The 27689-nt window shown below is 33.6% G+C and overlaps 1 protein-coding gene across 1 annotated transcript; it reads left to right on the top strand.

Moving 5' to 3' along the window:
• The first annotated feature begins 573 nt into the window (after positions 1–573).
• Positions 574–26963, top strand: LOC110104006 (pentatricopeptide repeat-containing protein At4g21190). The gene is made up of 7 exons (XM_020832931.2): positions 574–708; positions 808–924; positions 4221–4334; positions 14176–14319; positions 15377–15589; positions 15770–15965; positions 26585–26963. Exons 1-7 carry the CDS (start codon positions 706–708, stop codon positions 26671–26673), a joined length of 876 nt encoding a protein of 291 aa, XP_020688590.1. The 5' UTR covers positions 574–705; the 3' UTR covers positions 26674–26963.
• Positions 26964–27689: the final 726 nt, after the last annotated feature.

The raw sequence follows: 27689 nt of genomic DNA, 5'->3' as shown, positions 1-27689 counted from the left end.
TCTCAGCCATCTTATCTGATCACCTTTTGCTAATTCTAATACTATCTCAGTCATCTTAGTCCTTTTTTGCACTTTCACGTAAACCCTGCTACTAGCTTCTACCAAATATGCATTTTCTTTGCCATCTTTCTTTTCTTATGTAGCAACAAGTACAGGTTGGCCTTGGAGGTAGAATTCTAGAATATAATTTCTTGAATATTCTATCATTTTCATTGTTTTAGGATTTTACTTCAGTTTCATTTGATTTAATGTTTAGGATTATCTTTATTTTGAATTAAATGATATGATTTTAAGAACCTATGTTAGCGAGAGCATTTTTAGGTTCCATATAATTGAAAAAATGGGATTATTGGAAGTTAGGAGTATTAACTTTATTCAACCTCTATGTGTAAACAGCAAATCAGCAGGCTGGTCTGAAATGTCACTGTTAGTTATATGCATTCTTTTGGCATAATTTTTAAGCTAGAAGACTCATCTGAAACTTCACTAAATTAATTGTTTTGTTGATTCTCTATTTAATTTTGCATCAAGTGATTGCCATGTCACCTGTTTGTCTAGTTTATAAGCGTCATAAAAAATTCTATTTGGCTGGTATTGTTCACCCTTAGAGAAACCAAAATCTTCTCATTTTTGTTTGGCTCCAAGATAGCTGAGCTGATCTGTGTTTAAACATATTTCTTCTTCAGGAAATGGAGGCAGGATGTTATGGTATGGCTCCAATAACATCATCGTGTTCATGTTGCTATTACCCGAAAACTTTTAGGTTTTTGCACATCGATCTATCCAATTAAGTTTGTTATTATGTAGCTCGGCGCAAGCTTTTATCGGAGTAATTATGTGACCAAAGCTGCAGATACTCAAACAAGAATTTCTTTTGATGATTTGATTTCACAAGGCCAAGCACAAAGAGCCCGCAAGCCGAAGGCAAGATGAGATTTAGTTTTCTTATCTTACATATTTGGTTTATGCCATAAGTTAGTGATGCAACTTCACTTTTACTCAAATGTTCAATTGAATTCTACTAATGAAATCTTCTATGGCTTATCTTGTTTAAGAATATGCATTCAAATGCCATATCTGTTGCAGGGTCTGATTTTTATGCTTTTGGTCATAATGAAATTAAGTTCCCTTATTGTCATGATCCGGCCCAGAGACTCGAACTAACGAGGCAAAGACAAACAGTCGGACAATTGAAATATTTCATTAAATTATATAAGCAAATTAACATACAACTTCTCAAAATTCTGAGGAGCCACTATTACAACATTTTGATAAGCTATTGATACCACTTAACTAAAATCATTTCATTAATCATATATTACCTGTTTGCATTTGTGCACCGTCTTCTATAGACGTATTCCTCTCCTTTATCAGTCATTTTTATTTTTCTGGAGAATTACCTGAAATATTAGTTTAATGGATTAAGTTTACAATATAAATTTAGTGGGTAACCTTTCTACATATACAACATTTAAATATATACAAAATACAATGAAAATTATTTTTCCTCATTTCTTATAAAATATAAAAATTTATGTAAACATTTATATAACATTAAGTATACTTCATATTATTAAAAAAAAAAAGTATACTTCATATTATATAATATTTATTATACTTCATATTTTTGTTACTTTCATTCATTCTTTCTTTTATATCTTCTATATATGTTTTCGTTATAAAAATTCAAAACTATTTTCTTTTCCAATTTACATACATTTTCATCATAAACCTTTTTCCAATTTAATTTGTACAGGAGCACTGTCTAAAATGTACCAATAAAGATACAACCATTTTCATTTTCTTTTTCATTTTTATTTAACGTGAACAGGTACGTTACTTCCCCAACTAGTATCATACGAGTGTGACTCCTGTAATTTGATACATATCATTTTTCTTTTTATATTTATATCTCTTTTATTTCAATATATATTTTTTTCTGTTTCTTTTTTTTTTTCCATTTCCCGAGTATATACTATTATTCATACATTTCATCTTACATATACATATATATAAGTATACCTTTCACTTTAATGAAACTTTCAAACATTTGTAATTGATGCAGTAATCTGAAAACCGTATAATCATGAAATATTTATACCTTAAACGTTTTGTAATTTTTGCAAATAATCAAATAATTAGAAGACTGTATGAATAAAATAGAATAATGAAAATATTAAAATAACATCATTTACCCACTTTAATTTTCTCTTTCAATATTCGTCTTGTATTGAGAACTTTTAACTATTCACAATAACATAATATTCTAATTAATATTAAATCCCAATTTGAATGACTCAACAAACATTTGATTTCTTCCATATAAAATTACCTCACAATAGTTTCCCTTCCTTGCCAAATTTCCTTCTTTTACTGTCTAACTTGTTGTAATTCAATTCTTCCTACAACAATAATTTCTTCAATTTGAAAATAAGAATAGAAATTCTTATCTAAAATCAAACTTAATTAATAGTTTAAACACTTACTCATTATTTCTATAGTGGAGAATCAATGAAACTTCAAAAGAAAATTTCCAAATTCTTTCTTCTTTCTCTCCAAATTTCTTCCTTCTGCTTTCAATCTCTTTCTTTACCTTTAATTAATAAATATCTCTCTCTGATTAGATGAAGAAATAGGAAAAACTTTATACAAAAATGGAAAACAAACCTTCTTCCTCCTTTCTCCTTGCCGTTCTTCTCATTCATTGTCGTTTCTTCGAACTCCACTTCTTTAGCGATATAAAAGAAAAGAAGTTGGTAAATCTTATCCCCAAATGCAATCGTTCGTTCAAAATAGCAAAATGAACTCTCCAAATCCTTTCGCGCATTAGTTCGGTTTGCTCCAGGCGCTGTTCATTTCCGCACTTTGTTCTGTTCGCGACTCTCTGTTTAATAACTAACCGGTTCAAGCCAGTATGGTTCTCACACTTATGAAGCATAATTTCTTACAAAAAAGGCTATGAGTTGTCATCATTTTTACCACTATGATGCATGTACTACATACTTTTGTGGGGTTGTTTTGTATACAATCAGAAAAGGTTATCATCTAAATGATCACCCACTATAGTTATTATCTAAATAACTATCCATTGCATCAAAAAGCGAGACAATCAAATTTTATTGCTATGGAATATTTGATAAGTTTCCTATACCACTATTTGTAGGTTGTTTGTCTAAGAACATTTGTTTTCACTAATTTCCAACCAAGCTATTAGTTATCAGTTGCGTGTACCGTTGTTAACTAAAGCTATGCGGTGCTTTCACCCTCAACATCAAAAAGCTTGCATGAAAATTTTTATGGCGCTTTTTTTGAAAGTTATGAGCATGATAAATTCCAAAAGTTGGTCTTTTAGATTTATTTTTTCCAAAACATGTTAAAACTTCAGTTAAACAAATACAAAATGTACCTATCAACAGGGATAGAATCACACCTATAGTAAATTCCAAACCATATGCTGATAGATATTGCCTTGTTAATGGGCACTTTGTTGCATTTTAAATGCATGAAATCATATAACCCCTAAGTTACTTGTACTTATAAGGTACCTTGTTTAATGTTATAAGAACATATTTGTAATATGATCATGGTGATTTACTATGAATAATATTTGTGTAAGTGCTTTGGCGAGGCGAGTAGAGCTATAAATGAATCTAGTCTGGTTGATTACTATCTTGTTTCCGCTCATTCATTGATTTTTAAATTGAGTTCAAGTGGAGCTTTTATCTTGTTTAAATGTCTTTATTAAATTTTTTATCATGTTCAAACTTTCACCAAACCAAATTAATTTTATTTCTGCTAATAATTTAAACATGTAACTTTACTACTATTTTTAATGGGATATGGTGATGTTCAAATATTCATAAAACAATTTTATTTTATTTGTTTCGATATTTATTTGATATTTTTATCATACTTGTATCTCTACTGCTATAAATATTTTTAAAATGTGCAATATGTTAGAAAATTTGCATTCAGAGCATGTCATGATCTTTAAATTCATTTTTCTGTGTGTATATAGTCTAATGTTGATGGTGGACAACCTTTCCGCTTTATCTTATGTTATCTGCTGCTAACTTAGTTATATAATATTTCTAACGTTGGATGCTATTCTTGTTATGCTTTGTACGTGTTGATTAATCATTTTACATGATGTAGATGCTTTGATTGCTTTTTCTATGTTTGGATTGGATGTCTTTGACAATGTGTTCCTCCTTTTATAGCCAGATTATCCAGCAGTTGACGAAATACCACAGGATAACAAAAAAGCAGTTTATGTACAATCTGTAGGGAAAAGAATTTCAGCTGAGGACAAAAAGAGGTTGCTTGTCAACACAGTAAGTATTTAAAGAACTTTCATGTCCTTTTTCTGCTCCTTAAAATTCCAAACTTCTGGAATTTGAGAAACTAGTGTGTTTTTTGACCCATATACACTACCAATTAATGTAGATTATGTCAAAATGATCTATTACTTTTGTTGATGACCATCTGGTCACACCTAGGGATTGAAAGCCAGCATACCTCAAAAACTTGCATGATAAACTTCAAAAGTCAAGATCAAATAAAGCTGTTCTGTATTCAATAAGAAAAGTTTCATCACGAATAATTATAAGCAAAAGCATGCAAACAAAGTATGGGAAAATAAATTATATTCATTACATTAATTGAGTTTTAACAAGAATTTCATAGAGAAAACAAAATATCATCTAATAGAAAGGAGATGAAAGAAAAAACTATATAAGCAAATAGAACCGAATATATAATAGAACTACAACTTAAACTCTTAAGACCGAATTGATGATATAATGAATGCTGAAAGTTCTGCTTTAAATGTGACGATCCACTAAGCAGCATGGTAAAATCTATTAAATTTTTTTTTTAATCATGAATGAAATTGACATTCAAATTCAACAAAAAAATTTGCTAAAAGAGTAAATAACAAGACATGTAGCATGCATTATGAATGATAAAAGAGATTTTTTATACTATAATAATAGTATAATGTATGACATCATATCATCAAATTAGGATAATATTACTTTGCATAAACAAAAAATATGTGGCATGTTTTAAGATGATTTACATGCATTTATATAATATTCGAATGAAAACAATTATCAATTCATTTATATGCTAACATATTCATGACTTAACATATACATAATTATATATATCCAAAGATATCCACAAATCATTTATTTTAATTCCATTATATTTGCATATATATATATATATATGTATAGTGGTTTTACTAACACCCTGAATCAAGAAGATAACTCATGGAAATCCAATGATCCCCAAAATCTGCATCTATGGACTCATTGGATCGGCTAGCTAAATCCAAGAGGATTCTGTTGACCTGTACATCCATTGAAAATATTCAAATATATTTTATATCTATTATAACCATATATTTAACATATATTATATAATAAATACGATTAATGCTAGCCTTATAATAAAAAAACATGGTTAGCATGAATTTGATTTATTGTGTATAATTAAAGGAATGCGCATGAAAATAGTGTGGGCTCCGAAAATTCATTCCCCGACCTTTCTGCGGACCCCCTTTTCTTTCTTTTCAGGTAGTCGGGGAGAGTTTTAACAAGTAGGTTCCGAGGTAAATTTTTAGAAGGCAGATTGAATTTTAAATAAGACACTATCTAGAGATTTCGCCCTCATTTTGCGAGGAATTTATGATCTGAGTTCTAGTTTCTTATAGGCGTAAGCCCCTATAGTTAATTATCCCTCCTGATAACGAGAAATAACTTTCGATTAAGGTTAGTCGTCAAAATAGATAGGGAGTATCTTGCGTATAGTAGCATCATGGTTTAGGTATTTAGAATTTAATATTTAAAATAGAAATTTCCCCACCTCGTACTTGAAGCGAATGGTGGGGAAATGATGATGAGCCCAATCAAGATCCTATGGTTACATCGTCCTGAGCCATCGTGGTCCCTGGTCTACTTAGTCAAAGGAGGTAATCGACCCAACCTGACAAAAGGATCCTTGTTGAGAACAATGGCTTGCTTCGTCCAAAGGTACCTTATAGCCTAAGGTGCATATTTGTTTAAAGGGATAAATTTGAATCTATTTTAGCTAACTGAGGATTTTATACTCTATCGATCATATCGTATTGATTCATTACTCAATGATCTAACATTGTTGAGGAACATACGTATCACACCCTATTTTGATCCCCCTTATAGTCAATATGCAGTGTAACAAAGAAGGAGAATCTAAAAATACCTTCTTACTTGCACTTATTCTGAATTACATCTAGCAAAATCAGGGAGTGAGAAGTAGCCTTATTCAAAATATCCCAACATATGAAATTTTATACTTAACAATATGAAGCATATAATATACCTCATATAAATTACACATCTCAGAATAAATATAGAGCTTTACTAAAACTTTAATAATTTACTTACACATCCAAAAGGTTGCATAGCTCCTACTTAGATTTCTTTATACAAAAAAAGTATATGCACACAAAAGAATAGTCAACTATCCTGACTATTACCCCACTGCTCCGTTCCCTTGCCTACAATACAACTACTGTTAATGAGCTAAAGCTCAATGAAAGCCACAATCATTGTATAAAAAATAGTAATCAATATATTGAAAATTAAATTAAAGCACATTTAAAGTTCATAATAGTCATAAGAATTTCATAACATCCCTTTATGTTTTGTTTTTTAATCTATCATTTATACAAGTTATATAATGACTATAGATTTTTGCACCTTTCCAGCTTTCAAATTCAATGTTGGGTTTGAATTCTCAATTTTTAGAATTGATTCTGCTCCTTATTTAAGGTTGGATCCAAATTTTTAACTTTTAGAATTTTGAGAATGTACACTTACCTCATTAGGTCTTTTTGTCTTTATTTGTGCGGGCTTATACCCCATGTATGACTTATTTCATTTTTCCAACATTATTCAATTTTAACAATCATAAATTGTATTATTTTAGTTACTAATTAATGAATCAACAATTTATATATGAATAAATTAAAATTAGAATGCTATCATAAATATAACAGTTAAGAATTTAAAAATATATAAAATTTCAGCTATTTCTTATGCATTATTTTGGTATCTCGTCTCACTTGGAATTTGTTCTTCTAGGTCCTATTTTCTTCTCCTTTTGTACACCATCTAAAACATAATTTTTTTTATTTACACATGCTTATAAATAGATAAAACAACAATATGAATATCTTACAAATTACCTCAATTGCACTTTTCTTCATTCAATTTAACACTCCTAAACTTCTTTCCTTGCTTTCTTTCCTTTCTTTTTCAATTAAACCACAACAACCCCTAATTAACAACAACAATAACAATATACAATAATATCAATAAATAACTGCATACTTAACATCAACAACTAATCTCCAATAAGTATTACCTGATTTCAATTTTTCTTCTTCTATTTCCTCGTTGATTTCAGATTTCAGTTAATACTAGCTGATTGCATTGACTATAGCAGCAGTAGTATTACCTAATTTGAGCGACCAACACTTCATTTCATCACCTCAACCACTATTTTCTGTTAACATTGCGGCCCTTAAGATTCCAGCAATCATTCTTATTTATTTCCACCATTGCAATTCTCTGCACACATTAAATTCAACCATTATTGATAATACAATTATTGATTTTGCAGGCCTAAATAACTTTCTTCCTAATTTCCTTGCAAATACCTCAAGAGCGTGCTGCAACCATGCTTTCTCCAACTCCCCGCTCTTCATTTTGCCCGCTACTCTCGGCAATAGCAGCTGCTTCGATTCCAGGAAATGCCAAGGGATTACCGTGGGTGGAATGAATGGAATGAGTGGAATGAGTGGAATGAAATGCCTTATTTATATTAGAATGAAATTCCATTAGCAATATAATATTCACTCCTAAAGTCCACTAATTTACTCTCAAATCCTGCTATCCACTAAGCCACCATCCTTTAGTGCCATTCGTTGGATGTAATAAAGAATCCATCAGCCAATGCATGTGTATATTAGTGGATGTAGATTAGTAATATAAAAATAAACTGTACTTCATTGCTTAGTGAAAAATAGAAACGGGTATTAGAATACGAGCTCTGACCATGACCGTAATATAATGGTGTCATTTGGTGACAAAACCACCCGATTCATAGGGTTTCGGTCATAACCGTTTATTTTTGGTGCCATTTGGCGGCGAAATCACTGATGTGGTGCCATTTGACGGTGAAATCACTTGTTAGAGCACACGTGCCACATCTTTACTGGCAAAAGACAGATTGAGAATGAATCATAGTGATATTCTCGATCAGACATTAGCTATTTGTGAGCTGAAGTAGTTTTCATATTTGTCTACTGCGGCAAATTATTATGGAAGGTGGATGTGTATTTTGCTTTAAGCATTTGATGATTAATATTAATTTTAAATATCTAGGTTTTTGTATTTTTTTTTGATCTTTTTGAGTTTTCATGGGCATTTGCGAGACATTATAAATGTTTGTGGTCCCCTCCAGGTGAGATTTTCTATCAAAATGACTATCATTTGAGTAATTATGGGTCTATACGGGTATATACTATTGAATGTATTTTGCACGATGAATTTATATGATTGTTATATGTATGCATGATATTATTAGAATGAATCCCTTTGCATATTGCAAATGCATGTGGGAGGTTAATTTGAAATGTAATTGCAATGTCAAATGACATGCTTGAATGCAACCTCCTGTATCCTACTAATGCATTCAAGAGATTATTTTAAATTATGATCGCATTGTCAAATGACATGATTGAATGAAACCCCCTGCATCATAATGATACATACAGGAAGTCATTTTAAAATGCAATTATAATGTCAAATGATACACTTGGATGAAAATCTCTGCATCCTACAACTACACGCAGTAGGTCATTTTGAATTGTGTTTACAATGTCAAATGATATGATGGAATGAAACTCTTTGCATATCATAAATGCACACATATTATAAGGTTCATATGAATGCACATTTTAATGCATGAGAGGGGTATTTTACATTTTTTGGATGTAGCTAGCTATGCAGGCAACTATCTGACAAGTATGTAAGACTTTATTTTGGGTTTTGTTGACACCTTCTGTCTGCTTGTACAAATGTCGTGGATCCGGTGTTGTGGTGCATTAACATAGCGTGCAACATGTTTGCGTAACATGCAAGCATAATGAATATATACGTCGTTGATTTGCCCGCATAATATGTTTGCATGATAATCTAGTGTTTGCATGTAGTGCATAATGTATATACATGCCAGCGGGGCACGCTACTACTGCATAATACATTTTACATGCTGAATAGAGATTTTGCATAATGCATTTTATATGTTGCGACTGTATGCATGTGTCATATGTTGGCATGTAAATATGATGCACTGTTAAAACATAATGCATCTTGCGATGTCGGATAATATGTTTACATGAATTATTATGCCTGTTACAATGCATGTACGAGGGCATTTTAAAATATTTGGCACTAATTTATTATGCGAGCAACTATCATTTGCAACGTTCCATTTAGAAGTTTTTATAAGTCTTCTGTCGGTTTGTATGAGTATTGTAGATTCGATGGCACGGCGTTGCACTTCAGTGGCCCATGGTTTCTTTTACTACTGATTCCCTACTTTTGCTTATAGGTGAATCGTAGCGTTGCATCCAGAGTAGCCATGAGATACGTCATTGTTCTAATGCAAGATCCATATTATTGTCGTTCAAGAGATCGAATCCACAAATCATCCAATCCTTGCTTAGGCTAGATAAGGACATCCAAGTTGTATGAGGTCATTTTGTGATAGATGAGGTATCATAATCTGATGAGACCAAAGGCTCGACTAAGATATTATTAGATTTTCGTTTTTAGTTCATCACAAGGCAGCCTCCTTGAAGCATGATTAGGACAATGTATAGGATAATTTTCAGTATCCCAACGATATTCTGGTATCTGATATGCACATGGAACGATAAAATTTTCTCCTATTAGTCCTTGATATGGTGACCAAGAGCAGCTTTTTTCAATCTACAACTGCATCATTTAATGGTGCATGTGCAAGATGTTAGGTCATGAGGCTTAATCTCTAGATCTTCATTCAAATAGTGCAGCATTTCTTCAGAAGCCTTAGTATTTATGAAGAGATGATAGAATGAGATATTTCTTTGACTGCTCTTTTTTGACTCTATAGAATCATTCGACTTTGCATGTTTAGTGTCACAGTTAAGACCTTCTGCTGGTAACACATCATTGGACCTCCTCTTTATACCAAGTTGCCTTTCTTTATCCTAGTTGCCACCATGAGAACCTCTAAGGTTATTAATTGGAGGGTTTAGTTGTACTTGCTCAACAAAACCTTCAACTCCAATATGAGATGAATGTGCTTCTTCTCAGCATGGTTGTTAACTGCGAAGGTCTTATACAACAGTTCTTAGGCGGTTGTGGTTGTAGTTTTTTCGCATTTGTTGTGATCATTAATCCTTGCTTGCAAATATCACATTACATACATATCTATGTTCATAGGGGACTCAATATACTCGCAACATATCTATTATCGCCATTGCTGGTCGGTGTTGACATTTAGTACAACTTTTTTTGTATTTGTTGGTGGGTAGCATGTAGCATATATTGCGAGGCTCTTACAGTGGCTTGTAGGTGTTTGCCTCTATTGCAATTTAATCATTTCTTCTTGTAGGATACCGGTGCATTTTCTGAAAGTTTAGTTGTCGTTGACTGGACGAACACACTGGTGTTTGTTGCATGTTGTATATACATGTCAGCAGACAACATTATTATTTGACAGTAGGTTTTGTTTGTTCGTTACTATGCTGATGTAGGCCACTAATTGAGCTGCATTTATTAGTGGTTTCATGTGCATGTTGGCAGGCAAGTTGTCATTCAATGCACATCTGTACCTTCTGCTCACAAGGTACTACTGGTGTGAGTGTTGCACATTGATCACTTGATCTTGCTTGTGAAGGATCAAAGCATTTGCTTGCTATTGAATGGTTGTTGACTATAGGGTATTATTGCATTCATGTCTATCGCTTAATATTGCCCCACAAATATATATATTGTGCATACATCAAAACTTTTATTATTGTTAGTAAGCATTTACATTTGCCACAATATTCTATCTGGTGCCTGTAGAAGTTTCATCACATTGGCGGTACATTCATCATCATTACTTGCAGATAGGATTGTTGTATGCATTACAAGCTCTCCGTTATTTTATGTGGGCTAGTTGTGCTGAATGCAAATCTTCTAATGCAACTTATAGCTGTTTTCATTTATCATAGTTCTTCTGCATTTTGTAGATAGCATCTTGAATGTACAATGGGCCTACTGCAACAGCTTGTAGGTGTTCACATTTGCTGTGTACCATCTGTCTTTGCTTGCAGGGAATCAGTACATTCGCCTAACATTTAATGCTAGTTGACTGCAAGGGTGTCGTAGCACCCGTTACATGTTGTTGGTTATTATTGTTGCGCATACGACAAATATTCCATCAACGTTAGCAGGAATTCAAATTCATCGTGCTTTGTACTGTGTGCATTTGCAAGAGACTTTATTGTTTGCAGGCAAGTTGTTACATCTGATGTGATTGCTCATGAACAAGTTAAGGTACTTGTTTGTCATCTAGCTGCTATTGATTACAAGCAGGGTTGTGTACTCATTTGTAGGAAGCCTGTGCATTGGCTAGATGTTTGATTGTCATTGACTGTAAGGACATTTTTATAATCATTGCATATCGAGCATGTTCATATGTATGCCACTGTTGACCACTAGTAACATGCATTTATCTCTGATTTTGTTGCACTTATTGGTTGACGAGTTACTATGCTCACTTGTATCTCTTTCAATGTTCGCGGGAACTGCTGCACATACATCATATGCAGAAAGGTTTAATGTGTTTATTTACATATTACTATTGGTTGCTAGTGTGCTGCATTTGTCACTATTCCTTTTGCTTGCAGGGTACTATTGATGTGAGTATTGCACATTAATTACTTGATCTTTATTTGTACACCAACAATGCTTGGAATTTTATTTTTCACGAGTTCCCTGCTTGTTCATTAATGTTTGTTTGAGTGACTTGAACTTGTTATTTAGCATTTGTATTATTATTTTTTTATTATTGTGCATTTTAAAGTTTAGGGTTCAGTTCCTTATTGTTCAGTTCATATTCTATTCCTTTCGTTTCATTCAGGTCCCCTATATTGTTGATCAAGTCAGGTCATCTGTTGTTCTGGTTTTGTGTATTTCAATCTGAATTTCAATAGAATCTCAGTGTCTCCCCTATTTAAGACAAATTTTTGGAGTTGGGCTTTCCCAGCACGTTAAAAAAAACGTGTATGGTAGGTGTCGAGCGACACCACAACTTAATCGTCAATCCCATTGCGCCAAGAAAGGCATGCATGGGTCTTTAGAGGCACCTGTTTGAAATGCATAGTTTTTTCTCGTAGGCGCTAAAGCTCGTACACGGGTACTTAAAATTATCCCCTCTACCCTCTTCGACGAAAGTGCCGCATGGGGTACCCTCCTACCACGATAAGAAAAGTGTGCATAGGTGGTTTCCTGGCGCGCCACTAATGGCGAGGATATGATTTCAAGTTTGAGGGATTATACCTTGGCGAGGGGGTGTCGGTGGTGTCGTTGGTGTTGAAGGTGACGACGTTGCATAAGGATCGAGATAGAAATTTTTCTCATTTTTCATTATTTTTTATTATTTTCATAACAACAATAATAACAATAATTATCAATTACAATTAATGACTATTAATTATAATTAATGATAATCAACTATAATTAATCAAAATTAATAATATCTAATTATAATTAAAATTAATTGATTATAAGTAATGATAATTAATAGTAATTAATTCTAATTAATGATAATCAATTATAGTTAACTATAATTAATTATACTTAACATTAATTAATTATAATTAATGTTAATTTATTATACGTAACATTAATTAATTATAATTAATGATAAATACATATAACAATCTATAATTAACTATAATTATCAATACATAATTATAATTAATGTTAATTAATAGTAATTAATTATAATTAATAGTAGAGATGGGTTACCTGTGTCGACTTTGTCTGGAGTTTGGACTAGTGGAGTTTATTTATTGTGAGGAAGAACGGACGGAGAAGTGGTCTTGTAGCTCTGGGTCTTCGAATGGGTAGATGGGCGTGAGGTAGATCAGGTCGAATGTTTGGGGGCTTTGGTACATGAGGTCAGGATTGGGAGGTTGCGCATTGGTGCTGATAGCGACAAGAGCAAGGACCGGATCGTGAGGTAGAGAGGAAATGGGTGAGGGTTCAGTTGGTTGAGGGTCGAGATTTGCGGGAGTCTGGTAGTAGGATTTGGCTCTATTAATGGGGCGGCGTGATGTGGCCCTAGCTAGAAGCGATCAACTAGGCGAAGGCGAGCTGGGGTGTCAAGCGCAGCTTCATTAGATGGAGGAAGGTTGAGGCTCATGTGTACAAGGAGGAGACGGGAGAGGCTATGTAGGCTTGATGAGATCGAAGGTGTAAGGGACTGGTTTGTGGATTTCAGTTTCTTGAAGTCGGATGTCAGCTGCGATGGAATATGAGAGGTATATATAACTACAAAGTATGTTAGCATGTTGAATATGAGAGCATGTTGAATATGAGAGGTATATATAACTACCAATCTAATAAAATATCTAAGGATCCTACTACAAACATCATGGAAAACACCCATAACAAAAAGGATATTATTCTCTAATAAATGGTAATTATTACCTCAAGTTGCAAAATTCGAAGTCTTGATCCTAGAAGAAAAAATAAATAGCTCTAGATGAGTTTAACTCAAAGGTTTCAATAAATTATCCCCCATACCCCCCTACCTTACACACACACACACACACACACACACACACATATATATATATATATATATATTATCTTATAGCATAAAATGGTTTTGATTTATCAATATTAAAAATTCTATGCTAGCTATCTTGATGTCGCCTTTGAACAGCATATGATGTCCTTCCTTCCAGTATGCATTACTTTCATGGAATATTGTGCTATGCAATGTCTATTTTTTTTTTGAAGCTGCTGTTTTTGTAAGTTATGGAATCAATGTATCGAAGCTAAAATACTTAAATTGTAGCTTCTTGACCTGAAAGATTCGAAGGAAGTTGTTTATGGGACTCTTGATGCATGGGTTGCTTGGGAGCAAAATTTTCCTTTAGCCTTGCTGAAAAGGGCATTGCTTGTTCTTGAGAAAGAGGAGCAGTGGCACCGAATTGTTCAGGTAAAATTAACTTTAATAATATTTAATTTTCTATGCTTTTGTATTTTTAACTTGTATATTGCTTCTTTACTAGCTTGCATACTCTCGAACTCTGATCCACCATTTCAATCTAATAATTGAAAACACAATTTTTATATAGGATATGTCAACTAATGCGCATATGTATAGGATATGCCAACTAATCCATATATATTTACTTTAGCCTCTACTTTTGAATATATGTCTTATTTCATGATGATATATTTTTTTAATTCCTATTTGTATATAACTTTGATGGTTAGACCTCTTTGAAGTTAAACAAAAAGAATGGAGGAAAATTTTTAGAAGATAGTGGGCATCATATTTAGGAACAAAATGATACACAAATTGATATGCACTTTTAGTGGTTTTAAAATTGATAAATCACCAGGCAATATAGCTAGAAGCTAAAGTGATACTCAAATTGAATATGTTGCACTATATTGGATTTGTTATATAATAATTTCTAGAGATAAAGTGGGTTATAGAATACGATGAAGCCTTAAAAGGTAAAATTTTTATGTTGAAAAATTGATCAGCTTTACTGTATGGTTCTTTTTTGGGGTGCAAATACTCTAACAAATTAAGTTGAGATTGATAAAAATGATAATGGTACTATTGATTGAATAAAACTAGGTAGGATAGAGTGAGAATGATTACATAAAAGAGATGTTCAAAATAATACAATATAACATATATTGTAGATAAGGTTATAAGATTATTAAAAATTGATAGGTGGTTTGAGCATTCTGATAAAACTGAGGGAAAAAAGATGCACTTCTAAGATGGAGAGAGAATTAATGTTAAATAAGGAAGAAAAAATGTTAAACTAAAGATAAATGGTTAGATTTTGTGAATAAATTCTGATTAACATCTCATATAGTACTTTTATATATATATATATATATATATATGACCAAGAAGATCATAAAATCAATCCCAAATTTTTAGGGAAGGACTGAAGATGATTATTCATTTTCTCTGCTTTATTTTCTTCACTTGTTGCCATCTAGTTTAAATAATTTATTTTTCTTTTCAGGTTTTAAAATGGATGTTAAGTAAAGGTCAAGGAACTACAATGGGTACATATGAGCAGTTAATATGTGCTCTAGAAAAAGATAATAGGCCTGAAGAAGCCCACACTATTTGGGTAAAGAAGATCAGCTATGATCTGCATTCAGTGCCTTGGCGGTTTTGTGATCTTATGCTATCCATTTATTATCGCAATAACATGCTAGAGAGGCTTGTGAAGGTACATCTTGATTTTGCATATTTAAATGTTTCTCACCTTTAACTTAAGATTTGAGGGCTTATTTACACATATTGCTTAATAAACCTAAAGTTGTTTCAGTAGAAGCTGCTGATCTAGTTCTTTGTGGCTGAATTCATGGATTTCTCATCATACGACTGACTACTATTGAATTTTGATTAGCTTTTCAAGGATATTGAGTCATATGGCCGTAAACCTCCAAGAAAATCTATTGTGCGGAAAGTTGTAGATGCATACGAATTATTGGGCTTATTAGAGGAAAAGAATAGTGTACTGCAAAAATATGATGACTTATTTAATGGTTCTGGAGAATCTCCAAAGAAATTGCGCAAGTTCTCAAAGAGAGGTATTGCAGCAGGTAAGATGCTCTTCAATCGGCTTATTTGGAAAATTTGAAAATTATTTTTCACGTATTGAATCATAATGGAAGAATTGTTTATTTTTTTAATATATTTTTGATTATATGTTTACATTGGTTATAAGTACAAATATGCTCATAGCCACTTCCGAACTTGAACATAAGCCCTTGTGTGATACCAATCCAAACAAACATGTTTTATCTTCTCCCTGCTTCTATTACATTTATACAAAAAGTAGGCCAATACAATTTAAAAGTGTTTGTTTACTCTTTCCTTGAATTTGTAGGCAATGCTATCCTATTTTATCCCATTTCAAAAAATAGAATGAATTCACATTTTTTTTACTTAGAGAAATTCAATAAATTCCCATTAACTTATAATCCTGGATGCATTATCTTTTTTAGTAATGTAGCTAATAGTAGAAAGATAACCATCTTAAATTCATTTTGTATGATTAGTATATAGGATGCACGAATACTTGTATTCTACATTGCACATGTTCTACTAGCACGCACTAGAAATATTCTCTAGAATGTTTTAGATGCAAGTAATTGTTTTCTTAGGGTCCCACTTGATAATTAGTTGATAGAATGCACACTAGACAACAACAACAACATCAAGCCTTTATCCCACTATGTGGGGTCAGCTACATGAATTCTTTTTCTCTATTGTCCTGTTAAGAATCAAATTCTCATTTAAATCTAATAAAGAAATGTCATTTCTAATATTTTGTAACCAAGTCTTTTTAGGTCTACCTCTATCTTTCTTAACATAGGCAAAATTTAATACATCTACTCTCCTAACAGTGTCATTAGAAGGCCACTATTTTACATGACCAAACCATCTAAGGCGACTCTCTCTAATCTTATCTGTGACTGGAGCTACTCCTACATTGTCACGAATGCTCGTTTCGTATCCAATCTCTAAGAGTAAATCCACTCATTTACCTGAGCATCCTCATCTCAACAACACTTAACTTAATATTATGCTTCTCTTTTAATGGCCAACAATGTATGCCATAAAGCATTGCAGGTCTTATCACCATCTTACGAAATGTTCCCTTAAGAATGCACACACTAGAAATGATTAAATTTGTTAGATTCCATCTTTTGGTTGGACGTATTTAGAAATCAAAATGGAAATTTCAACCTCTAAAACTCCCTAATGTAATGATATTATTTTTAATATGCAAATTGTTTAAAATGAATTATCATGTTCAAAACAAGTTTTCTCTTTACAAGCAACCAAATGGACCCTTATGGAAAAAGGTTGGGACACATTTAGGGCACAATCCAACACTCACAAAAGCACAATCCAACATAATGTTCATGATTTTGGTTATTATATATACATGAAGTGCTTCATATGTTGGATGTGGAATTAACAAAATTGGCCCTCCCTCCAAATGGGCCAACTCATGGTTCTTGAGGGTGTATGTTGTGGCGATTGCTCAAGGAAAACTATAGGAAGTCCATGTGTCAAGGAAATTGGCTTGTTTGAATTGGATATGTGAGGTTGAACTAGTTGAGACTAGATTGAATATTCATTCCTTAGTGGATTCGGAGAGGATTAGAGGGCAGTCCTTTGATATGAGATATTTCTTAGCTTAAGAGATAAAAAAGAGAGTATCGAGTGGTCGGCTTAGTGGAGCAGCGTGAAGATGTCTGACCAAAGGGTTATGGCTCATGGTGGAAATTGTACTCTGGACCTTGTCGCAGATAATGATTGGGAAGCAAAAGTGGAACGTTTGATGGAGTGAGTTCAGTAGGTCCAAGTGGAGGGAAAGAAGAAATTAGTGTGGAGGCCAAACAACGTGATTTATTCTTAGCGCCACTTCCAATGGGTGAATTGGATACACCCACTTGTGAGGTTAAGGTGGTAGAGACATCTTCATTTGAGCTATTGTTGAGGGCAAATGTAGATGCGAATGATCGAGACAAAAGGAAGTGGCCTATTGGCCCATAGAGGGTGTTGTCTCCTCATGAACTTCTATGCTCAAGATGGTTCGTAGGAAGGCCTGGGTGGACTCAAAGGTGACTGTACAGTGTGTGATGTTCCCTACATGGGAAGTTATGTTAAAGGTGCCTAATATATGAAGAAGCTTCGTCGAAGAGGGACATGAAACACTGAGAAATGACATACAAAAACCACAGTTTAAATGGTTCAGCATTATGGCCCATGTCTAGAGGGCAATGATGGAGGTGTTTTGCACTGTGTTGAATGCAAAATGTACAAGGTATACTGATGTGAAACAATTCCATGCGAAAATGATTTTCTTAATGAAAGTTTGCACGCTTAGATTTAGAGGCAATAATAAGCAAGATCTTATGCGGAATTGAACGATAAGATAAATATTAAAAGGCACTTAGCTTTGGTTAAATCACATGAATAAAAGTTAAGTTCAAAAAAGATAGCCAACTTAATCCGACATTGCATACATGGATCGTTCCAACAATAAATTCCAATACTAACAATGAGATTAGCCGCTATGAGAAGATCCCTCACACAACTCTTCCTATTACTAGGTTATAGCGGAGAATAATTGACATGATCTTCATGAATCCATTAATAACCATAAACGAAGAATAAACTAGGAAGATAAGAGCGTCAGGGAAAGAGTTTCACCCAAGGAATGAAGTAATACGACGTTCCGGTGGTGCTTTGTTGGTTGGATCGGAAGTAGGTGGTGCTTGACAGCTTCTTGGATGACTTGCAAATATGGGTCTTCAAATCAGCAATCCACTTAGCCTCAATAATCTGTACAGCAACCTGGAATAGCTAGGGAATTCTGGATGGCCATGGAAACCTTTTGGTTGAGAGATAATGTGTAGATATGCATGCAGAAATCTGTGAACAGCAATCTGGCCTTCAAGGAGCAGCAGTTTTGCAGAGGTATTGGGCCAGAATTCAATGATGAAGACGTCTCAAACTTCTGGACAGCAGGATCACTACAGGACAGCAGGATCACTCCAGAAGGAACTCTGTTTTCAGCCTTCCTCTGGTGCAGGACAGCAAACAGACATTTGGAGGAGAGGGGGAAACAGTCTCAGATTTTCAATAAAATTCTGAAGGGAATTTTCAGATCTCGGTGGACTAGATTGTAGAGAAATTGGAGGAAGTAATCTAGCAGTAATGGTGGAGAGAAAGCTGAGATTAAATTCCCACTCAAGGCCCTTGAATTGGGGAGCTATCTAGAGTGAATAGGAGAGGGGAGTATCCGTTTCCAATTTCAGGTTTTTATTTTTATTTTAATTTCCCACTCAAGGAGAGAGAAAGGTGTCTCGAGGAATCAGGCTCATCAAGTGAAAGATTAGTAATTTCTAATATTCTCATATCATCAAGAGACTCAAATCCATCTCGGAAATGAGAGAACTTTGCTCGCAGCCGCGGAAGTAAATACGATGCATCTTTTTTTCGGATTTATTTTGTTTTTCAACGGACACGTGTATCGGATACGCGTGTCCTTTTGAAATTAAATAGTATTTTAATTGGATATGTCTTTGGCGTATCCGACACGTATCGGTGGAGTATCGGAGGTGTATCGGTGTATCGGTGTATCGAATACAGCACGCCTTCATAAATAGGTTTATCGGTGCAACATAGGTCAGAACCCGTAGGCGGGGAGGTGCCTAACAAGGAAGATGAATAATTAATGTTTATGCAGACTTCCGACGGTCCCGGACTTACTTCTTATGTTGTTAGAGTTTCTACGTTATTCTAAAAATTTTTATTTAATTTTGAGTAGAAAAAGTTTTTATTTATGCCCTCACGAGCCTCCGTTCATATCCAGGCTAAATTAAAAGATGACATGCAAATCGCCAAAAACTAAGAAATGAAGAAAATTCTAGGCATAAACAAAATAAATAAATAAATAAATAAATCAGTCAAATTAATTAAATAAATGAATGGTCATAGGCAAATACCCTTTAATATTACAACCCAGAATTTACAGAAATTAAAAGTGGTCAGGCACCACTAACAACAAACCCGAAGTCTAATCCTAGGACATATGCAAGTGGCTTTGAGTGAGATACTCTTCATCTTCGCTTCTTCATCCTTCTCTTCGAGCTCTTTGGATTAGTAATATCTGGATACCCAAGTGAAAACAATAACTCTCCCTCTAAGGGATGTTGTTCTTTCCTCGAGTATTAGACGAATCCAAATTCGGGCTTCCAAATGGAAAATGATTCTCCCCTTAGGGATATTCTTTCCTCTTTAGAACCCAAACTTTGGATCTATATATCCCAACTCAAAGGCCAACTTTCACAACTCTTAACTTTGAATTAAATTACATTAGGAATGAAATAAAAAAAAAATCTAAACTCTCTTGCAAGATTATCCTAAGCAATTACAAATAAAGTATATCCCAAGGAGTTATAGATATGCATTACATTACATCACCACCTACACTTGGCCACGCTCTTTTAATTTCAAGGGGAACTTAAGCATTTTAGCACATGCATAAAGTATGTTAATTTAAATTTTTTTGATATTTTTATTAAATATTAAACCCTAATTAGACATTAAGTTTATTGAATTTGGAATTTTTTATTTTAAGTTATGATTTTTTAAAATTTTGACATAAATTTGAACTACGGTTGACAAAAGGGTTGACTTTTGACTTTGACTTAATTTCGACAATTTGATATTTTTAGAAAATACTATACTCTTAATGGAGTCGAATGTTTTCAAGTTTTGTGAATTTGAAATCATCTGGATTTACTTATGATTTTTCAAAGTTTGAGTATTTTTGGAATTTTTAAAATTGCTTAATTAGGAGTGCTTATGCAAGTGTTTAGGATTTTTTGGAATTTTAAATATTTTTAATTAAGTAATTTAATTAATTGTCAATTTTTATTAAAAATAAAATTAAAGTTAAATTAGAGGTTCAGTCAATGGGCTTTTATTTTTTTTAGGTGGAGGATTAAATTCTGGTCAATTTGACATGTTATTTGCATTTTTTTGGATTTATTGTAATTTTTAAATTTCTTACGTCCCTAAAAGAGCTAAATTTTGACATGCTTAATTTTTTGACCTAAAGGGCTCCAAATTCAGTCAAATTAAAACCTATGGTACAAAATATCACTAAGTTTGAGGATGTTAAGTTTCATCCATCTTGGCTGTGTACATTTTTCTAAGTTGTCTAGACTTTGCCCTTAATTATTTTTCCTAGGTGTCACTAAAGTTCAATTGGGCTTTAAATTTTGTTCAGCTAACCCTGGTGCATATGCAATCACACCACAACAATCATGCAACATACTTCTAAAGATTTGAAGAGTTATAAATTTTCAAAGTTTTGGGTCCAAAATGAACTCTTTGCTTTGAAAATCCACATCACAGAAATCCAATGGGTATCTGGTCTTAGGAAAATTATAGTATATGCCTATGATACCCAAAAATATTTCACCAAAATTTGGGTCTAGTTTGACTATTAGATTGTGAGAAAATTATAAAAAATGATTTTAAACAAATAGAAATATCTCACAATACAATAACCAAATTAACTTGATTTAATTTTTATAAATAATAGACTAAATTCTCTTTAAAATGCCACCAAGAACATAAACTTGGTGAAATTTTTGATTTACTATGAATTTTGTAAGTTTTGGACTATTAAATTAATTTTTTTATTCAATTTAATCCAATTTAAATGGCGACGCATCATTAGCCAATCATTAGAAATGATTGGCGGGGCGGCGGCATAGGGCCGGGTCACATGACTCGTGGCAGACGGCTAACAGCCGACTTAACCATGTCGGGTCTGCAGATACGACGGTTGGATCAAGCCACGAGAAATTTGGTGGCCTTAAAGCCGCCACGTCGCGTCCTGTAACCACGAATGGACCTGCGCGATTGATCATCGAATCAGGTTTTAAACATGATCGGATGGTTAGGAATGCACTAGAATGTTTTAGTTAAAAAATGAACTGAAATATCAAATGCTCATAACTCTAAAAATACTTTATCAAACTTCAGGAAATTTGAAACATAGCTTGAGGGCAATCTAGTCTTGCAATGCTTGGAGTTTGGAGGCTCCATGCATTACAAAAATTCTACAGTTTCAAATTTTATTTCTACATATAAGTCAAGATATCTTACAATGTAGTCAGTGGATTTTTGAGATATTGGTTTCTTTTTTCTCCTGATGAAGTCCTCTACAAGTTTGCTGAAGACTCCAAAAGCTTTTGAAAGTTGGATTTGAAGTTGTTGAAGAGAGATGAAATTCTCTCACTAGAATGGTCTCTCCTCACTAAAATAGTGATTTGAGGTAATGATGGGGGAATGCTTGGGGAAGCCTTAGAAATAGCTGGAGGAGTGGGGGAGGGTTTTGAAAGGTTGGAGGCTGCTGGAGCTAGGTTTTTTGGATGAAATGAAGTTGAATCCTTGCTTTAGGTCAAATCCTCCACACTTAACCTATTGCTTTTGAATTGGATGGCTTAGATTTAAGTGAGGAGGGTTTAGATGAGTACCATGTGTCCCCAAGGCAGCTCAAAACTAGGGGAAAGGGATGGGGTTTGAGTGTGACTTCCCTTTGTTCATGGGAGGGGGACCACAAGTTTTTTCTTCATTTGGATAAACCAAGCCTAAGCATGGTTTAAGGAGCTGGTTTGGGGCCTTTTAGGACAGGAAATTAGCCACTTTCCAGCAAGTTTGAGCATGTTTTATATTGGGGATAGGGAATGCCATGGTGGCATGGCCACGTAAGCTCAAATAAGGGTTTATTTGACCATTTGACTGGTCAAACTAGTCAATGAGAGTGATGTGGCTGTCAAAGGGATGTGTTTGGCTGGTTGGATGTGTGGCTAAGTGCTTGAAGCCAATGGTTTGAGATTTTGAGCAAATGCATGAGATTGGAGAGGGTTTTGACTTGGAAGATTTTGGACATGCCAACGATGTCAAATGAATAATTTTGAAATATCAAATTGATTTGAAATGGGTTCAAGTTTTGATTTTGACCATAGTTAGGTTAAGGGTTGATTTGGTCAACCATCGTTGATATGGTCAACTTGGTCAAATCAAAGGTTGGGTTTGGATCTAACAAGTTCAAATAAGTATTTTGAGATCAATGGAAGTGGTCCCACGCATTGTTGAGGTCATTTGGATTAAAATTGGCATTTAACTTTTGGTCAACCCGATCAAACTAAAGCATGGGTTTAAGTTTATTTTTTTAAGTGTGGGTTTATGTTCAATGCACTCCTAGTGAGGTTTAGGGTGTATTGGAAGAGGTTTCAAAGATTGGTTTGATTGTCCCATGTTGAGTTTTAGGGAAAGGTTCAAATCAACCCTTTAAGGGCATTTTGATTATTACCCCGGATCAACTATGGGTCAAATTGAATCCAAAAAAATACAGTTTATTGGTAAACTTGCCATATTTAAGGTCATGGGTAGGGTCAAAGGCTTTGGGGAAGGTCTCAATATCAGATTCCACAAGATGGACGGTCTAGTGGCATAGGCTGTAAAAATTTGAAGGTTTTGTAGCATTTGCAAATCATTTTAGTTTCTGGGGTTAGAAGCGTCGGATTGAGCTCGAATTTACCCTAGAGACATGTATGATCAATATGCAACTGATAAATAATGAATCAAATGTCATTCGGCTTAGTTATAAGAAGACTAAAAAACACCCAAAAAGGGGTTCAGGACATTGACCCTTTACCCTAGATTTTGACTTGGAATTCTGGATTTGGATGCCGTTATGAGTTTGAATGATTGAGTCTGAGTTATCCAAATAATTGATAGTCAGACAAATGGTCATTAATGATTGGATAAGATTAGAGTTTGATTGAAGGTTGATTCAAAATTTGGAGCTAAAAATTGGACCAGAGGTTGAACTGGGATTTGATTAGAAACTAGATTGAAATTTGACTGGGACATATATGAGTGACAGGTAGACAGCTATCAACCATGAGGTCACTAAACAGGGATCTGTATGGGTCCTGATGACCTCATACAAAAATGAGATCAATAAAAAGCAGCGGGAGAGTCTGAGTATATTGCCTGAGAAACTGATCAAAGAAGCTACCACAACAGTTGAGGGAGACATGCTTTTGAAGAAAACATCAGTTTGGCAAGATTGTTGACCTGCTTGGTAGGCAAATTAGCCAAGTAAAGGTTTTTTGGTAGGCTGATTGGGAGATTAGGGTGACATTTGGGCAATCTGGGTGAAGTTACTTTTGGTCGATCTAACAATGAAAAATGTCAGCATTGGATATAAGAGGATGGAAGTTGGACGTTCAAGTAAACTTTCTTCAAGGCCTATTGACTGTCAGCAAGGAACATGTTCAGGTTTATGATCTAGCATAAATGACAAAGCATTATACTAAGCAGCATGTAATAATATTTTGGGATGGATCAGTGTTAACATTCAGTATTCATGTTTTTTTGTTAACATAAATTGAAACTTGAGTAATTTGTCAATATTAAGCTTTTTATTCCAATTTATGTAATATCATAGATATTCTTTTGATGCATGTTTTCTCCTAAAACACTAATTGTATGTAGGATATAAATAATCCTTACATCCGAGAAGTTGTATGTCTTTTTTTTTATTAGGGGGAAGAGGAGTGGGAGGGGTTTTGACAGCCGGTGCTCAAATTTAATTAGACAATAAAAAAAAAAATACAAAGAGCTAAAATTGCTTCAATCAAAGGGGAATATGTAGGATATAAAATGAATTAACAAAAAGTTAAAAAAAAAATTCAAAAGATATTGAAAGGTCAATAAAATGTGAAAGGACCAAACGTGAATTAGATCATGGGAAAAGGAGTATCTATTCAAAAGTATCCATCACTGATTCCTTCTTTATGTAAGAAAAAAAAACTTGTGAAGAGATTCTATTTCACTCATGAGACAGATGAATTACATGATCTAACAAAGGCAAAGCAAGGCAAGCCTGAAGTGGATACATGAAATCAAATCATAAATATCCTGACTTGTCGTCATTGTCTAAATTTGATAATAAAAAGCCAAAAGTTTGACACATGATATTATCAGAGATGAAGATATGACCTAAGGGCCAAATATGATAAGGCCATAAATTACCAATGATACCACTATCATAAAGCATGAAAGAATCCAAATTATCTAAGAAAATAATCATATTTGCATCTTGATGGTTAATTTCCTATGTGATGACCCAACTTGCTAGGTATCTCAACATCTTGACAGATTTAAAAAATATAGATTTTTATCATGGCCTTCTTGTTATGCATCAAATAAATAAATAAGAGAATCCCCCATCTAGTCAAATATCGAACAACTAACCAATGTAAATATCAAATTAGGCATCAATAACCAAAATAAAATAGACTTATGGAAGATAATCGGATTCTCATAGAGAGATTTGACATATGGAGAATCTTTGAAGAGTTAATGCTATCATCGATGAGGAATCTTGGGCAGATCCTGTCAATTTTCTTTATATGGAAATGAGAATAAAGAGGGTTCTAATACAATAAGTAATTAGCTTTGATTTAGCGAATATGTGAAGTTGAAGTTTACTAGGGAAGGAGACGGTCTTAGGATTCCAACCATCAATGATTGCCATAATTTCATTCAAAAGCCCTTGATAATTAAAGCATTGATGGAGAATGGATAGTGAAATTCTGCCGTATTTGAAGGATGGGGAAATAATTTGACAATCAAGCTAAGAATTAAAGAGGCAAATCTCTAGTGAAAGCAAATGGAGCTTTTTAATATTGTTATTTTTTGTTAAGCAATTAATGTTCTCTCAATCAAGTTTTGTGAAAGATGTTAAGCCCCCAATTGAGTTCCCAACGAAAAGACCTTCAGATAGCATATCGTGAGTCCTTCAAAGAAGAAAGAACATGAGGAAAGGGCATCATTGATGAAATCCATTGGTAGAGGTAAAAAAATCTTCAAGATTTCCACTGATAATGGTGGAGCATTGAACATCATAAATGCAAGCTTTAATCCAAGATATAAATAAGGGAATGCTAAGTCTTTGTTGACAATGTGAAAATGCTTTTTTATGACTAGTTTAACATAGAAAAGAGGTTCCCTGTTCTTTTTATTGAAGTCTTTCGTGATCTCACCAACAAGAATGATGTTATTAGATATTTTCTTTTGTTGATAAATGTTGATTGAGTTGGATGAATGATATCAATGAGAACTTGTTTCAATATGTAATCTAGAATCTTGGTAATGAAATTGGAGATTCAATTACATAGGGATATAGGTTTGAAGTCAGAACTTTCATTAGCATGAGAAGAGTTAGGAATGAGATTAATAGCATTAGCTTTGATATTTATTGGGAGTTTCTTAGTTCAAAAGAAGTGTTTGATGGCAGAAAAGCTTGTAATTCATGAATATCCCAAGTAGAGGTGAAAAACTTAATAGTAAAACATCAAAAACGGGAGAGGATTATGCCCTTTTTTTCATTGTATGTTCTTTTTGGCGTGCTGCTGACAATGCCGTTTTTTAATCCTATGGCGTGTATTCATCGTAGTAAGTGTGTTGATCTCTCTTTTTGCTGACTTGCCTTAAATTCTGAGAATTTAGTATGCGCTGATGTAATTTAATCATTAAATTAACTTTTAGACACAAACCTGGTATATTTCTACTCAATTGAATTGATAGTTTTTCAATATTTTATTTTCAGGTAAGAAGAAACTTACAAGCAAAGTAGCCATTGATAAACCAACTATAAACAATATTGCTTTGGACTCAGCCTCTGGAGCTCATGCTTAGGCAAGTTTTGTGCAGAAATATTTATGACACCGAAATGCAAGACTGCTTCCCCTTATGTTTCAAGCTTTAAAAATCTCAAGCTAATTGGTCTGCATTCACTACAACTCTTTTTAAATAAACGGTGGAGTGCATTAAAAAATGCCAGCAAGAGGAAAATAGGCAGCAGTAGTAATAAGCAATTTTGTACAACTGTTATTCTAAATTAGTATCAACATTCGCAAAACATTCTCCTTGCTGTGGTCTATAATTCATATGCCATAATTAGTAGTTCCAAGAGGCCTTTTTCTTTATAGAGTTTTTTTTTAAAAATTTATTTATTTATTATTATTATTATTATTATTTTGTAATAACTCATTTTTAAGCAAATAGCCTTTGATTATGATGGTTAAATTGAATAATTTTTGCAGCTTGATTTTGCTGGTATGAGTTTTGTATTCCTTGACAAATTTATGAGGTGAATTAATCATCTGACCATCATTACCTAAACTCAGCCTATTGAGATGGGTTAGCATGGCTTGATCTTGGCCTTGGTGATTTAGGTGCATCAGTGTTTCATGGTTTGCTTGGGAAAATGCCTCGCTCAGTTCCTTTAACTTCCTTGATCACATCCATGCATCTTCACTACTTTCTATTTATGAAGAGAGTTTGGGATAATATATTTAAAAGAAGGTTAGTTAAGACAACCTTCTTGGAAAGCTCTTGTTTGGACTTCTGAAGAGGGGTAATAGGGACATCCTTTCTCTTTGAGGTAGTAAGCCCTCGCTATGGTAGTTCTACTTCTAGTTCTTACTCTATCCATCTTGGTCATTGCTAGCATGTCAGGAGGATTCATCTATTCGACGAGCTCTATCACTAGCTCGATGTTTTGAACATCCTTCAATTCTAATGAGGCCTTTGTTCTTGGCCCTAACTTCTTAGCATCTTCTCCACCCCCTTAGAGCACACTTATTTCATAAATGAGATAATGATATTATAATGTTCATACATGATTTATGTGAATAATCTTCAAACTTTGA

Source organism: Dendrobium catenatum, unplaced genomic scaffold, assembly GCF_001605985.2.
Source record: "Dendrobium catenatum unplaced genomic scaffold, ASM160598v2 fragScaff_scaffold_847, whole genome shotgun sequence".
NCBI lineage: Eukaryota > Viridiplantae > Streptophyta > Magnoliopsida > Asparagales > Orchidaceae > Dendrobium > Dendrobium catenatum.
Note: the sequence above shows the minus strand (reverse complement) of the source record. Positions and strands in the feature narration are given on the sequence as shown.